This window comes from Cottoperca gobio, chromosome 21 (genome assembly GCF_900634415.1).
Source record: "Cottoperca gobio chromosome 21, fCotGob3.1, whole genome shotgun sequence".
Lineage (NCBI taxonomy): Eukaryota > Metazoa > Chordata > Actinopteri > Perciformes > Bovichtidae > Cottoperca > Cottoperca gobio.
Genome location: NC_041375.1, coordinates 3,544,107 through 3,561,418, shown reverse-complemented (window position 1 = coordinate 3,561,418; position 17,312 = coordinate 3,544,107). Strand labels below are relative to the sequence as shown.

Sequence of the window (17,312 nt, the reverse complement as noted above, 5' to 3'; positions counted from 1 at the left end):
CGGAGTACATGATCCCACAGAAAAACAAAAGGATACAAGAGGATACAATGAACACAGCTGAAACTGCTGCTGGTTTTCTCACCAGCTATTATGTATGTAATACCTACTTTAAGTCTTTACTGTGTTAAATATGGAGTATAAAGGGTAAATGAGAAAAGAGCTGTACCTCTGGTCAGAGTGGTGGGCAAAGGCTTCTTGGGGATTTCTGAGAAGCTGCTGCCGTCCAGACCTGAATCCTTACACTCCTTCTTCTCAGTGGCTGTTGGGCAGGAAGTCTCCATACTGCGCTTCAGTTTCTGTTGCAACCTGGAGAGGCAAGAAGGACACTAATGTTAGGTCAAATATCTGATCTTAGCTGTGACTATGCAAAAGAAAATCATAAAAAAAGGAAATTGGATATGTAGTTTTGCTTTATTCAAACAAATGATTTGCTTAACCTTGTTCATTTCAGGAGGTTTTTCAGAAAGGTGGCACATATTGATTTATCTTACAATATGGGATAGTGAACCCCAAAAACATGTTTAACCTTTTCACAATGACAGATGACAGGAACCTCAATAAGAGATCGCATTGAGTTATAGAAGCTAGTGGAGAAGGAGGAGCAACTAGCCGCGAGTGGAAGCTTTCTTTAGAATAAGACATGTGATTTTAATGTCAGGAATGCGGCAGATAAACAATTACATTTGTAATAAAATATTGTATGCTTCTTACAAAACTGCTCATACTCCTGACGTTGGCTTCTTCACACACTCTATTTCTCATTCAAGCTGAATATATAACATTTTGAAATGACTTTTCTTATCTGTTTCTGTTTAGTTTTTTTGTCAAAAACCAGACCATTTAGCTTCTTTGTTTTCAATATAGTACTAAAAATCAAAGTGTATTACGATGTGTACACTGTGATTTGCGTACGTACTTATTCTGTTCGTGTAACTTATGTCAGGTCAGGCCCTAAACACACAGACAGGTTTCTCAGTTTGATGTAATTACTTCACAGTCCTCTTCTTTTTCAATTGTAAATGTGAGTGGCCCTTAGCGCTGAGATTTTAGCCGCACACACTGTGTCAATACCTCCTCATGTCTGTGTGAATGGCTTCGATGACTTGGCAACGTGCCATTTGTTTGACTTGGTGGGACCTACAAGATCATCCTCTGCCGCAAACAAACAAGAGCCAGTCCGGGCCTGGGAGAGGAGAAGTCATTCCACACTCTCCTGCTAGCTTGCGGTCTTCGCTTTAACACCTGCTTTCAGACGCTGCCGAGAAAATGTCGACAGAGCGCTGAGATGACATTATGGCAAGACCGAGCAACGGATGTAATCAGACGGGCTGACTTAATGTTTCACAGGTGCGAGGAAAGGGACTTCTTTCCATGTTTGGAGAAGTAAATAACATTTTAGTATGCATCTGAATGCTTTGGGGCATCCCGATGAAGCACTTCAGTTCACTCCTCACACCTGTTGGCAGCTACGGGAAGTCAGTTGATTAAAACTTGACACGAAATCCTTTTGCAGTCTCAAGTCTTGTAAAACAAAAGTGTTTATGGCTTGACTTGTGCCCAAAGGAGACAAACAACACCCTGAAACAGCTATCCGGAAATTAATTTCAAGTCAGGAAAACAAATATGATTTTTGGCTGTAAGAAAGACTATAAAAAACCGAATCAAAGGCCTTAAAAACACACTGTATGTAACACCAGAGGGTATGAGAATATGGAAACGCAAATACATAATTATGAGAGCTGAGAATGGTACCGTCATTGAGAGGAAAATGTGATTGTTCAGTGATCTTGCAAGCCGAATGTGTGAAGTGCTGGTTTTGGTTTCATGTGGATATCCAACATGTCATCCTTGGTTGTGACGTGTGTGTATTAGCAGCAATGTCTGTGACCCTTCGGAGGTGCCAGTCGCCTGTCACCGAGCCAATGTAAGCCGATTAGAAGGTGGGTGACTAACAGGTTTAGGCTGCATCTGCTTCTTTTTTTCTTGTGCCAAAACCTGCTCGAGTCTCGTCTTGGAGAACTCCGTCACTCTGACATCACCTTTGTGATAGAATTTAATGTGCTCTTTCATGGGCTTTTATCTTATTTAGAGTTGGCCAAAAAAGCGGCTCTTTTGGAAGTGAACCCTCTTGGCAAAGATAAGATGTGCCCATGAACACACCAGTGCTCACAGCAACAGAGTTTGCCTTTCAAGCAGCCTGCCCCTTAGAAATAACTGAGAATCCTCTCCTTAACATCAGCGTCTGATGAACATCTGGCACCGCATTAATAGCTGTTTCCATGCTTTTACAGCATGCCAACTATTTGCTTTCCAATTGCCTCTGAACCTCGAGCCAATATTTTGATGAGGAGAGGTTTGGAGTACGAGCACCTGTAAAGGTCATTTACCTAAAAAATTAAAAATAGAATTAGTAGGTGCAGCTTATGGGATCTAAAAACTGGTTACGCTCACACTGCAAACCTTAGTGCTCAATTCAGATGTATTACTCACATCCAATTTTTTTTTTTGGCTGTTCAAATTGTTTGTATTGTAAAATGTCACAGTCCTGAACTAACTAACTCATGTGCAAAAGAGCAATAACAAAGACCTCATTTAGAAGTTGTTATGTGGAAGCCAGCAAATTTCGTGAGCAGATGATAGCGAACACTGTCCCTCCACGGACATCGCAGCCGTCCTCCATGTTTGGATTCACCGCGTGACTCCCGCCAGTGCAGAATTGTGACAAATGTTGATCTAGAGTGACGTAAAGGTCTCATGAAATACAATACGACTGTTTAGACTAAGGTCAGAGTAACGGACTAAGGTAAGAAATCAGACCTGTATGAAAGGGTCCCAAATCAGAATTTAAAAGATCAAATTTCATGTTATTTGTGATTTTCACACGGTGGAGGCAAATCTTTCCTGCAGTCTGAGTATAGCCGAAGTAAAGCTGCTAGATTTGAGTTAATTTCTGAAAAGTGGCCCCAACTTCACCCTGAGACCCCCACCCCGGTGGCTCCTTACAGGCCAAACCTGCGTTGCCCCCGATGACAGGGAGGCCCAGCTCTGACAGGCTGGTACAGGTGTCAGGCACCAAGCGGACAGATGGCAGGAGCCAAAGGCGAACAAACAACAAGGGTGCACTTCTTTTCTCATCTTCTGGTTGGCTGGGCAGCCCGTTGTGGCACGGACAGGATAAGCCCCCCTCCCCCCGCACCCTCTCCTTTCCCCACCCTCTTGTGCCATGTGACAACAGGCTGGGGACTTCAGATAGCAGGGCAGGATTACCCCCACTCATGACACACACACACACACACACACACACACACACACACACACACACACACACACACACACACACACACACACACACACCAAACTCACAAGGTGTCAAATAATAATTTAAAAAAATATATATATTGCATAAATAAATCTTATGTCCAAACATGTCTTTATCATCTAGCTACATCCTGAAAACGTCCACATCTGGTGTATTAACCAATCACAGGAAGTGAACAGACCTCAAAAAGCTTTAAAATGGAGGGAAAAGACACCCCAGGATTGACTTTACTGTCTGATTACCAAATTATTTCAGGGAAGTGCCAAGCCAGGACACCAAAGCAATGTCTGTTTAGCAGCAAAATCCCAAAACAAGAATTTACAGATTACTACTTTAAATGATTTATTTAGTTCATTTCAATGCAAAGCTGCTTTTTTTGTCAGGCTCGACTAACCATATCCGAAACCTTAACCCTAAGTTTTACAGTGAGGCTGCTTTGTTCTTGTTCCTTCCTGCCACACAGCCACAAAACCTTTTTTTTCCACTGAGAAATGTCTTTGCCTTTAGTGAATTATCTAAAAAACATTGAAAGTGAGGTTTAGTGAGGAATCTGTGTCTGTGCGTTTGCTTTTATTCTTAAATGCTGTTTTCAAACTTAGTCCACCCACACCGAACAATGACTTTGTTCTGGCTTATATTTAATGATAGCTATTTAGGTAAGAGGAATAGTCCGTTTTTGAGCGGCAATAGAGTACAAGATGGCAAATATTACCAGAGAAGAGCATAGTGGAGTTTGTACATCATGATTTTCCTCCACTCTCTGATGGACCATCCAGACATGCCACTTTACCACATGAGACACAGGAACAAGACTGAAGTAATGGAGAAAGTCACTGCTATGTTTTCATCTGCCAAGGTCAAAATCATAATGTTTTCTGATAATTCCACTGGTTTGTGTAATATTCTTTTTCTGAGGGAATGCTGAGATCTATTACTTGAGTTTACAGTTCAGGTGTGTAATTATGTATTAATCTCTCACTTAAAGACAACAGTATCATGCCTCGTCTTTTCTTTCTATCTGAACTCCTCTTCAGCCCCCTCAGACTCGCAGGACTTTTGTTATGAGACCTGGTGTGTGTGTTTTTCTTCGCGCCTCGGCCAGTTTCAAGTGTTCCTCTCCTCCACTACCGTTCAACAGCTCCCCTTTCACCAACATTGAAAGGAATGCAAACACACATCAAAAGAGGCCCTCTCATTTTGAATATTTCCAGGCTTTTCTCTTCTTACTTTCTTCCTTCCTATCTTTCAGTCAATGTGATCCGTATGCTGGTAGGCTCTCTTTCCTGGCAACACACACACACACACACACACACACACACACACACACACACACACACACACACACACACACACACACACACACACAACCACCACCACCAACTGCTGTCCCACACTCTGCTCACTTGGCAAACACATGAGAGAGAAATAGGTGAGGTCTGCTGCACCGACGCCACCTGCAGACCTCTCTGCTCAGGTTTCTGGTTTCTGATGGTGGCACTCATGCAGGTTAACATAACAAGCCCCAAAAGCCAAAATATGCTTTTGTTTTTCATATTTCTGTTGACGTGTTATTTTGAGAACTGATTTAAAGAATTTGTCGCGCTGTTTTGGTCGGGTTTTTTTATCAGCCTGCTGCTTTGTTACAGACAGTAACTTGTTTAGTGCAAGGGGTGGAAATGTACTCATCTACTGCACAGATACTTGTACCTTATTTGTTTTGCTATTATTCTACGTTACTTTGCAGAATACGATATTTTAAACCACTTTTAAAAAGTCGTGTTCATCCATTATTGTATCAATAAAACGACACAAAGACCAAATGAGCAAGTAGCTGGTGAACATAGTGGAGCAGCTAAAGGAGTTCCTTAAGGAGTTAGAAGATACCAAAAACTGAGCTAAAAGGAGAGTGAATTGATTTTTGCCAGGCAAATAATTGCTAAAGTTGCTCCATACTGTAACTGCTGCATGTGTACATCGGCAACCATTTACTAACAAGTTCGACTTTAAAAGGTGTTCATATGTCAAGTGTTTACAACTTGTTTCTGTTGTCCTGAAGTACCCACAGGTTTAAGAGAGGTGCTAACAGTTGTCTCTGTTGTCAACAGTGCTTGCAACAATAATAGGCTGGGATAGTCTATCTTGATTGAATGATAGAGCGATTCAAAATCCAGTGCAGGTATCTATGGCCAGCTACTCAGTGTTTTACTTTATCATAATTTTTATTTAAAATGATATTTATATTTGTATTATCTTTGTGTGGTTTGTACTTTTACCTGTACCTCTCCTGCATTTCCCTTTGGGGATGAATAAATATGTGTCTTATCTTATTTGGGTGACCTGTAACTCTTTCTTAAAGACATGACAACATATTTTAGCTGTGATACATAATAGAACCATCCATGTTGTGCATTGTTGCAGCTCTTAACCCTTTCCTTGGGGAAAAGGCTAAAAACAATGGCACTCAGGTGAACAGGTTTAGGTGTTGGTGAGGGAGTCCACACGGACATCTTGTTTCACTGTCCTTGAGTTGTACCTTCACTAAATCCAGAGAGCTCCTTGCATAATTCATACAAAATACAGCTGTTTTTCCCCTCACATGGCCAGCCCTAACCTCCTTGGCCGGACTAACTCTGGTACTGTGAAACAGTCTCATGAGAAACCTTTAATTTAACTCACCAAATGTTTTCTTCATACTTCCTTCCTTTGACAACACAGCTAATTTTTAGTTTTTGGCTGACACGGTACAAAAGTCAAATGGTATCCCATCATGTCTTCTCAGTTTCTCTGTCTTTTTCTTAGTTACTTTTAGTGTTCGTATCTTTTGTACAAAAATTTACAAATATTTAGACAATAGGAATTATGGTGTTTGAGTAGTAAGCCACAGTTTGAGAGGCACCTCTTAGCTTAATCAATATTAAATGAACTGTCTGACCCGAGAGGTACAAGGCAGTGTTTATCGGACTTAGATCTCAGCTGATGGTTTATCCTTATTACAAGACCTTTCAATAACACCTCAACTTCCTCTCTGTACACGTAAACTCATGTTTATGTACTCTGTACACTAGGTTTATATAGTTATCCATTTCCTCTTATTCCAACTCAATACTCCTCCAACTGCTGCTTCATATAAAGTCAAGCCAGCAATGCAGGTTAGCTCCAACTTTCACTTTTGGTTTACCACATTTGAAACTGTACTCCTGACAACTTCAATCATTTAAATGTTTTAACCAGGAAAAAGGAATCATGGTCAGGTGAAAGAAGATGTAACAAAAAGCTGGTTACAAACCAAGATCGTATATTAAACCACTTAACCCCTATATGGTTTTTGTATTCTTTTACAGTTAATATAGTCGGAGAAAATTGGTTGGTTCTATTCACCATCATAAGTTGTATTTAATGTTACGGTACCCATACATCGGGCTTATTCCTAGAAGAATCCTTTGGATTTACGAGATAAAGTAACAAACCTTTAAAGAAGCTATAATCAAATAACTATGTGCAATGTGAAATGTGTCGCTCGTAGCGACAAACTCAGCAAGAATTATCACCCGACTGTGCAGTTACCCTAAGATCGGATTTGGTAACGGGGAGTTTTTAGAATCCTTCAGCTAGCAAGGCAGCTGTTTTCGGCGAAACAGCTTTTGAAACCCACTGTGCACTACCTGCCCAGCACCAAATGGCAGTCAAAAGTAGCAACTAGCTAGATAGTTGGTGATCATTTGTTGTTTTATTTTAAGCTTGTTCCAGGTGCCCCCAAGTGGCCCAAATCAGCCAATGTCTTATTTGATGATTTTTACTGTGTAACTAAATACTTTCAAAAACATTTTTAAAATCTAGCAAAATTTGCATGGTGCCATCGCAAAGAGCAATTCATATCAGACTGAGAATGTTTTTGTTCACTGCAATGGACGGCAAGCTTTCAGAGACCTGTGGGAGAAGACAAGTTTAGACTGGGACAGGGCACATTCTCCATGAGTGAATCACTCTTTGGAGAAACGTCTCCCTGTGAGGATTGGAAGCTTGGGTCTAAAAGGTCATGAAGTAGATTGTGAGAGGTCTGACTGAAACACATTAGCCATTAGTCCGATTCAGAGGTTGAAACAACATCACTACAGCCTGTCACACATGTATAGATCCAGGTCACTCAAGCGGGAAGGAGAGTATTGCCACAATATGCTTTCTCAAACCAGGGGACAGGTTTTATATAAGCAGGCCGTTTAAGTGCTTCACATGGCTCAGTAACTAAGGGAAATTTAACCTGTCGGTGATTCAAATTCCAATCAAGATGATTTATCATATTGACCTAGAGAAAGACTGTTCCTATGTTAATCCTGTTTGTAATCATTGAAGAAACTAAGTGTTTTAAAAACATATTTTCTCCACATCATTCCACTTTGACAAAATAATCTTCTATCAGTTCCAAACTTTTACAATCTGCCAACTGTACATGGGGACTTAAATCCTTTACCAAAACCCAATCATCCAGTGGATTGCAGAAGATAGAGGATAATGAGCAGCTAACAACTGATGTAATATAAAAGGCATCTAAAACAGCAAAGAAAAGGCCTGTGGATGAGTTCTTACCCCACCCCTGAACCTGACCTTTCCTGCTAGTGAAGGCAATATCCTGTGGTTGATCTCTTCGTCTCCCTCAACCAACAGAAAACAGATGTGGAGCTCATGGCCTACACACAGTCCCGAGCAGGCAGAGAGGAATCTACATGGGTGCAATTTGGGTTTTCAAAAAACTACAGTGAAAGAACAGATACTGATGCTATGGTATAGAATAAACTTAACCTTAATTAACAGATGTCAACAGGTAGGTATGGCTACGGGAGGAAGTGCTTGATCAGTTAGTCAATTAATCAATTGACAGAAAACGAATGGACAACAATTTATAACCGGTTATCTAAGAGTCTGCCTACTACTTGGCTACTTTTGAAACACTTGGGTGGTAGATATCGCCACTCAACTACAACTCCATTTCCGCGTCTCAAGTTGCTAATCGGACAGTAAATAAGCCACGGAAAAGGAAGTCCTGGCCCGGATTTTTGAGGGCTACACCAGAACCCCTTAAAAGCTGGCTTTTGCCCCCAGAGGCTAAATCGTCGTCAGACCAATAACCAATGCGTTCCAAGATTGTACGTTTCATGCACGATGGTTGCAGAGACAATTCACAAAACAGATTTCAGACACATGATAGCATTAGAGAAGAATTCACCGAAATCAGTAGGATTCATCCTTTGGGAACCATGAATGTCTGGACAAAATGATATGGCAATCCATACAATAGTTTTTGAGATAATTTAGTCCGGACCGACCAACTGATATCGTCATTCCTTGAGCCATGCTGCTAATGTGGCTAAAAATGCTAAATGTGAACAATTGTGCTCATCTCAGATATTCTTAATATATAGCAAAATTATATCAAAACATTTCTTTACAATTTAAAAATTCAATGTCAGGTTGGGCTCTGGAAAATTGAGAAGTGCATTTTTCTATTTGTTATATTCTGAACTTTTTATCAATACATTAACTGGCAGATTCATTAATAGTAAAAAATAATCTTGAGTTTAAACTGTGATGTTTTTATTGCTGACAGTTCACAGCTGAATGAACACTAAACTGACCCTGTAACCATGTAATGGAGGTGTGTGTGTCTGTGTGTAAAAGTCACAGCTGTCACTGGTGCCACATTGCACGCTGCTGAGTCGAGCCAGCTTCCTCTCTGAAGCATTTGGACTGGGTCATTCATCTTAAATGTGTTGTTAGCACTCACTCTCGACTGCTTCAGCTGTCAATAACCTTGCAACTACTTAAGCAAAACTGGCTGTGTGTGTGTGTGTGTGTGTGTGTGTGTGTGTGTGTGTGTGTGTGTGTGTGTGTGTGTGTGTGTGTGTGTCTCTCTCTGCTTGAACCACAGCGGATATGCCTACAAGCCAGTGAGTAAAGATTTGTCCAAATGAAAGTTGGCATTTGCTACACTCAGGTTTCACTGTGGTTCAACTTCCACTTTATTGCGGTGAATTTGCCACTCCAGGAGAAGTGCTAGTGATAGTTGACAGTCTGTGTGTCTGTGGTTGTGCATTGCTGGCCCATACAAGCCAGCTGCTGCTACGTCCAAGTCAGATCTCAGATCTCTGGTGACGGGAAGTTGAAGTTGGGGGGATGTCAGTGTATGTGTGTGTTTGTGTCAGGAGCAGCTGTCAGAGCATTTCACCAGGTGAGATCTTGTGGTAATTATATCTAACTACGTCCACAGTGCATTCTGCAGTTAAATTACTGTTTTATTCTCCTTCTGTTGTAAATGAGAGCGACTAAATTCTGAGTTTGTCTGTATTAAAACACCTAAAAGATGATCATGGAAACCAAGAGGGGACAGAAAGGAGGTTTTACGAGCCGTGAGACTCAACTGAGTAACCGGGCTGTGTCCGTTTAGATGTATCTGTAAAATCAGGGGATAGCCCTTTAATTGTGTGTTGTAATTGATCTGACATTAATGAAATCTATCAAGAGTCGCATTACAATCCCTTGTGAACCCAAGGAGTGTGTTAATCGTGTTGCCTTCTTTAACTTGCAACTTTGGTTCCTATAGTGTCCTTTATTGCTAAATAAAACATGCATACAGACTTCCACACTGAGAACAAGAATGACATGAAGATTTCTTTACCAACTAGTTTTTTCCTGGAATGCTTTGCTGTGCTACGACCACCTGTTGACACCGCTGAGTTCAGCCTCAGAGCAGCCTGACATTACCGAACCTCGCAAGGGAAAGAACCCAACGCCAAGCTGGCCCTACACGTAACCAGCGCGGTTTTCATCCCACTTTCTCTCTAATGAGCTGATTACAAAACCTGAGCAAAGCTCCTTTTGGCAATGCACCAGAGCAAGAGAAAAGAGAGAGGAGACGATGGCAGCAACAGACATGTTGAGAGGGAGGAGGGGTACGGTTGCGGAGCTTGTCGCTAAAGACAACCACATGTCTCTATATCCAAGCTCAACTCTGACTCTCTCTGTCTCTCCATATCTTGTCTCCGGCTTCTATCCGAGAGGAGACTGTGGCCTGGCACTGAGTCAGCACGATCTGGAATCTAATATCTCCCATCATATGGAAACGTAAGAAAAGGAGCCCAACCGCCCTGCCCTTGAGGCTCCGTGCACTTTGTAGCTATGGGAGGGCCTAGTGTAAATCATAACTTACTAACTCCTTACCCTCCCCCCCACACAAACCCCTGAGTTAGGAACACAAACAGATCCCACCTCCCTCCCTTCGTTCTTTCTCTGTATGTTGGCTGCATTTTGTTGTCAGTGGCCCCTGCATAGACCCCAATCTCTGCCTCTGCATCAGATTAAGGCCCGCGGCAAACATCGCAGACAATACGCCATTGTCTGTGAGCCAGTGTCAGTCTATCTCAATAGCTCACAGTCACACAGCAAAGCCTGTTTTGTGTGACGAGGAAGTGTTAATGATACAGTGAAGGGACATCATGATCCTTCTCCTTACAGTCATATCCCTGATGCGCTAACATCTCAGTTATTTTACCGGAGGATGGAGAGAGAAAAGCAACCATGAGCTCTCGTATTCCAACATATTATTACACATGTTGCCAATTATTTAAAACAATGACCCATTTTTATTTACTATAGACCAACATTATCTCTTAAAATTGCCTATTTTGTCTTGATGCAGGACGGTATTACTATATATCACAGTCCTGGCTGGCCATATCCTGGAACTTGGGCATTTCAGTCATTTAGCAACTCATTCAATTTGTTAGGATGAAATAATTCCAGCTCACAGCTACATTTAAATTGGAATAAAAAACAAATTATGTCAACCTGAAGTCCAATTAAAGTCAATACATACAACGATTAGTCGACTAATCAATTAGTAAATTGAAAGATAAAGAATCGCTATTTGTATTATTGGTAAAAATAATTGCCAATGCAGACATTTCTGAACATTATGTTTCAGCGTCTCAAATGGAGATTCCCTGTTTTCCCTGTTCTATATCATATTAAAGTGAATATATTTGGGTTTTGGACTGAGTGAAAGACTTCACCCTGGACAGATCGGCAGATTAATCGATAATGAGAATAATCTGTAGTTGTAAACCTAGATCTGGGAGATTGCCCATCCAATATTGATCCTACATATGATGATCCTGAACCACCAACAACAGTTAACAACAGTGACAAGTCAAACTGAAATAAAAAGGAAAAAAATGAATAATACCATGACAATTGAGACAAATGATTGCTATTTCTACTTAATTTGAATACCAAGATTTGCCAAAATAATGTATTGTTTATTGTCTAATCAACCAACTAGTTATTTCAGCACTAGTGTTTTGAAACAGAGTATTGTGGTATTTTTATTCCTAAAAATGTATCAAAACAAAATAAAAAATAAGAAGATTAAAATAGTTGCAAAATTCATCGACTAATCATTGCAACCCTAACATTGTGATTTCAACCATCACCCCATGACTAAATGTGCTGTGAGAAGTGATGGCAAATACAAAGATGCAAAGTGTTGGGATAAAAAAAACAACCTGTCACTTTCTATTGTCAGTGGAGTTTATCTTGTGTTGAGATAATGAAATTAGATTCACCATCCCCCTCCTACCAATGAAGTGACCTCCCGTGACCTGGGCAGGGTTTCCCCAGAAAACCCCAGAGCTACGACCACCATTGTTCCTTTGTAAGCCAATGGACAATGATGAGGTTACTGCTGAAATGCTTTTGGGAAACTGGGTTTCCGATGACTCAGTATGCGAGTGAAGGAGTGTGTGAAGAGTTCGGCCAGGATGTGATGGGAAGATCTGTGCGATGTGCTGGTGATGACACATCATGCATCACACAGAGTACACTGTATACAAGACGGAATCTGTTTAAGCTTTCCTCCCTTTTAGAGATACTAGAGCTGGCTATGCTTTAGTGCTTCTTGTGCTTGTGCTTCTTCTTCTTCTTCTTCTTCTTCTTCTACAGTTTAAGAATTGAAGAGGCTTGTTAGACCTTGTTGCATGACTTGGAGTTACAGTTTTCCAGAGACAACCTATTTCCGCTGCAATTGTGCGTTCGTGTTCCAGACGAAAGGGAGTGCCTCCAGTGATTGATGAGGTCAATCTGCCTGTAATGAGCTTGTCAGTTATTTAACGGTACAGCCCTTAAAATGGCTTGTTAAATGCATATCAGGCTCTGCGCTGTTTCTCAACCACGTGTGTTTTTAGAGGCCTTATGGTGTGAACGTGTTCTTTTGAAACCGGTGGTACAATTCAACGTGACCTCTGTTTCTGTTCTGGGATTGGAGTGCCCACTCATAGCTGCTCTAGTGTAAAGAGGGGGAAGCAGGAGGGTGTGAAATGTGCAACCCCAACCCAGATATGATGTGAGTCTATTTAACCTCACACACTTGAGGTAGAGTGAACAGGATGCCTCGAGGGGAAAGAAACAACAGGCGCTAAAACAAGCGGGGATTGTCCAGTGCCGTCTGCCAAAGCAAAGGAGATGGGATTCAGTGAAGGGCTCTACAGATGAATGTAAGCGGCCATCTCTCTCTCTCACTCTCCCACTTTTCCCTCCATTTCAAGTGCAGGCTGACTGTGAAAGATCGCTGTGCCATCGCTTAACACATAGCTGCCTTTTACAGCCCCCTAAATGGCCATTCAAGTCTCATCAATTCATCCCTGCACATGAGTCCTGTTTCCTCTGTGAAGAGAAGACACCACGACAGCCGGAGTCCCCGAGATCACTGATGCTAGAATAATCTTCATTACCATCAAGTATTACTTGTTAAAGTGACATTTTAAAGTGAAAGTACCAAACATTCGCTGCTCACAGATTCACTGTTTTGCTGTGCCTGGAAATTTAAAATAGTTTAAAAAATGCAAGATGTCGTTGCCAGAAGGAGAAATGTGCCGTTTTATTTCTCTCTCTCTGATCCCTCCCGATCAAAGAGCAAGGTTGGTACACCAAAACAACAGCTCATCACAAAATGACTCCAGAAATACATTAAAGGAATATTTTCATTTTAATTTGTATATCAATTACTACTATTACTTAGTTTTTAGTTTTCACGTGGTCCCACAGTGAACGAAGAATCAACAAACCCACACAATTCTTGATGAATGGAAGTAAATGTGGGCCGCAAACTTATATCAAAACATTTCTTTACAAACTCTCACACTCGTGCCGTATAATCCAAGTGTCATTTATTGTATGTTCACACGTGTATTTTTCACTACAAATATTTACTATTTAATATGTTTTAATATAGTTTTGCTATTGTTACTTCAACTAATCAAGAATGATCTGCATTTTTAGATTCTAAAAACGTGTTCTTCAAGACTTCAGCGCGCTGATGATGAGACTTAAAAGTGGGAATAATAGACACTCTCAACTACAGTGTGTTCAGCAGCAGGTCAGGGCTTTCACAGTGATTTAGGGGAAAAGGCAGCAGCTACCCTTCATATACAGCCACTAAATTCCAGTGCAAACATTTTTCAAAAACCACAGAAACCTCAGAAGCACCTCTTCACCAGCCTCCTCCCCACACGAGGTGACGGGCTGCTGAACGGCTTCATCCGTACAGTACGGTATCAGTGAAACGAGGGTCGCAGTGGGGTGGGTCGGGGTTGAAGGCATTCTCTCCTTTTTTTACTCCAACTTTTGAGTTTACTCAGCAGGAGTGGGTGGTTGTGGTGGAGGAGGGGGAGAGTGGTGGGGTGTGCTCCTCCCCCTCCTCAGAGTCACTCAGACTTCACCCACTTCACCCTCTCCTCCAACCCTCCTCTCTGTCCCTGTACGCTAGACTTCATCGGTATTTGCTTTCAAAAAAAGCTGTAACCCCCCCCCCCCCCCCCCCCCATCCTCCTCCTCCTCGGCCTATACCCCTCCACACACACACACACACACACACACACACACACACACACACAACCCAGTCACTCCCTTTCCAGTATTTGGTTCATTAAATTTTTCTGCGGACTTCCAGAAAAGAGGCAAAAAAAGAGAAAAAGGAACCAGATCAATAAAGTGGGGCCTGTGCACAGAGGCGATGTGTGAAAACGAGGGGCTAAAGCAGCATACATACAACAGCACACAGGGGCTGGGCTGTGGAGATGAAAGTGACATGGCCACTATGGGTCTCCCCCGAACTGAGGCTGAATGAGCTGAATAGGCTCATCCATTCTTTACTCCTTTCACTCTCCGTCGGCCCTAACTGTTGGAACTCTTCATTCCTCACAATGGCCAAATGCACTAAAACCTTTTCTTTTTTTTCTCATGCAAATCACCTCAGCCCTGACTGGGGTTGTCATCATGTGAAGCGGAAAACACACATGCACATACTCTTACTAGTTAGAAATTAAAAAAAAAGATTACAAATATTGTGGATATTTTAAACTTTTACACTTTTTTATTTACTTGAATTAGTCCTTAAATCGTATCTTTTAAAGTCTGCTCTTTTAATTTTCCAACTTTTCTGTTTCTCATCAGTATGCTAGAAAACGTCATCCAAGGAGGGAGCAAGTTAGATTTTCAAATGTGAATTATATGGGAAAATCTTTAAGAAAACAGTTTCTTTTTCATTTAAATGTAGGCCAAAAACAACTAAGAAAAAAAGTGGGACTCATAAGTCCACACATGAGTTTGGAGATCATTAGCAGCGCCTGTTAGATAGGAGTAAAAGCCAACAGCAAATATAGCTGCTTAAGGGCCCCACAAAGGCGTCAAGTGTTTGTTGACTGCTCAGGCTGGAGAGCAAACAGTAAACTTTGAATCTTTCAACAATAAGTACACATCTCCAGCAGTCCTGTCACTGATGTGTCCATGCTGCTACTGCATTCCTCACTTTCTGCCTCATGTTTGTTTCTTTGCTTTGTGTCATTAAGAGATTAAAAGAAGTAAAGTGCTGCAGTGAGTGTGTGGGAGACTGCAACAGCGTAATGTTTGACTTTGTAATTGTTTTAATAATTTTTCCTTCAAGCCTTAGAAAGGTGAGATGGTAGAACAAACAGGTGTTCTTAATGTTGGAAAATGTACTTACATTTAAAAGGCATGCTATTTTAATTGGATTTTTTTTTTTAAATCTTAGATTGAACCATAAAAGCAACTTCCCTGTTTGCAGACTTCAAACACTACAACAGTTAGTGTTGAACTGTTAAAAGCTCTGTAGAGGGATTGGCGCCGAGCCTTCTGATCACATCTCTTCCCATATGGATCAAGTTGCAGGACGAAAAATGTTTGGATTCCTGTGTCAGATAAGTTCAAAGTGCAAAGGAGATGTGAAGCTGCCCTAAGCCTCATCTGCCGGTGACACGCAAGGCAACAGAAAGAGAAGAAAGTGACCGATAAAACACTTTTAACTACACTGAAGTGTGAGTATAAGAGCAGAAAAGAAAAAAACACAGAAGCACAAGGACGCATTAAAGCGACTTCTCGCAAACCCGCTCCTGTCAGCATCACCACAAAGTTTCCTTACCTTAGCTGCCGTCTGTTTCACTGCGAAGCCGAGGCTCTTCCACTCACTCTTTTTGTCCGAGGAAAACTTTGCCTGGAGTCTGATTCCCGTAAACTAGGACTGAGCTAACAGCACCATCGAACGCAAAACGCGCAAACAAGCCTCTCCGGACTTGACGCGAAACTCCATGTACCGAGTTAAGAAAAAGTTTTGAGACACTCAAAGTTTGCACGGCATTACCGCCTCCTCTATCCCGGAGAGTGATTCAGTGCGGAGCAGAAGTCGAGCCGAACTTTTTCTTACAATCCATCTTCTCCAAGAGGTGCGCTCTTGTGTGCGTGCTCTGCGCAAACTAACATGATGGGTAAAAGCTTTGTTTTGTCCCGAGTACGCGTAAAAGTTTGGAACTAAAAGCGGTTTGGCTTCACTCGACAGTTGTTGCAGAGACATGCGGTGGTGTTGAGATCTTCAGGCTGCTGATCTGTTTTCAATCCGACCCCCCTTCTCTCTCCTTCTCCCCCCTTTACCATCTCCCCCTCTCTCACTCCCCTTGCTCCCTGGTGAGTTGGGCCATTTGCTGCACCAGATGGGCCGGGCTAACTCTATCCAGCAGTTGCAGACGGGGGGAAAGTTAGATAAAGTTTCATTTATTGTTCGATTTTTCACGGGCTTTACAGTTAAGAATGTCTAGTGCAGCCAGTTTTGGTTTACAGGTCACGGGAATTGAAACACACACATTGGCATCAGTTGCTCCAGAAACCAATGCCTTTTGTTGACACAACATCAAGTTACTTGCAGTTGGAAAAAAGAGCTCTCGAAGCTCTAATTGTATTGTTTTTCTTTAGTGTTTCTGTGAGTGGGTGGACAGATAATCATGGCACTCTAACAAACAAAACGCACATTCCCCAACAAACACATCCAGACCCTATAGTTAAAGCTCGTTGATTTAAAAAATAGACGGCAAACAATCTTCATAATTCATGCTTTGTTTATTCCCATCCCTTTTCCTCTGAGCTGGAACCTCCTATTCAGCAGAGCAGCGGTGCAGTAGACAGATATGTTGCGGACAAACAGCATTCATTATGGGATTCATGTAGATTCCATCGAAAGTAACCCTGTCCGTGCCGGCGCATTTACATACTTATTTAGTGACTTATGATTCATTGTTATTTTTAAGGAAAGAGAAAAGAAAAGAACCCTCTCTGTTCCTCCCGCTCTGTGCAATGTGTACAGTGTTTCTACGCTGCGTGGCCACACATTTGCCGAGTTATTTTATTACTTAAAACGTTCATTTAGGAATACACAACATATAAGCACACAAGCGAAATGATGCAATTCTTTAAACTTGGTAAGATAATATATATAGATATTAAAGCAAACACGTCTTTATCTTTTATTTGTAAATGTTTTTTCAATGAAATGATCAGAGAACAGTTGAATCACAGTCAGACTGAAGCTTCCAGGCCCTCTGCGGTTGTCGGGTCGGCAGAAACATATTGTTGGTGACCAAGCCCTGGAAAAACACAACGT

General features: G+C 41.6%; 1 protein-coding gene across 1 annotated transcript in view; it reads right to left on the bottom strand.

Moving 5' to 3' along the window:
• The window catches only part of gli2a (GLI family zinc finger 2a), an 81,451-nt gene extending 65,189 nt beyond the window's left edge, over window positions 1–16,262 (bottom strand). The window contains exons 1-2 of the mRNA XM_029459660.1: window positions 15,804–16,262; window positions 167–306 (exon numbers count right to left, since the gene is read on the bottom strand). Coding sequence (XP_029315520.1) covers window positions 167–281 — 115 coding nt within the window. The 5' untranslated portion in view covers window positions 282–306; window positions 15,804–16,262. The remainder of the gene's footprint in view (window positions 1–166; window positions 307–15,803) is intronic.
• Window positions 16,263–17,312: the final 1,050 nt, after the last annotated feature.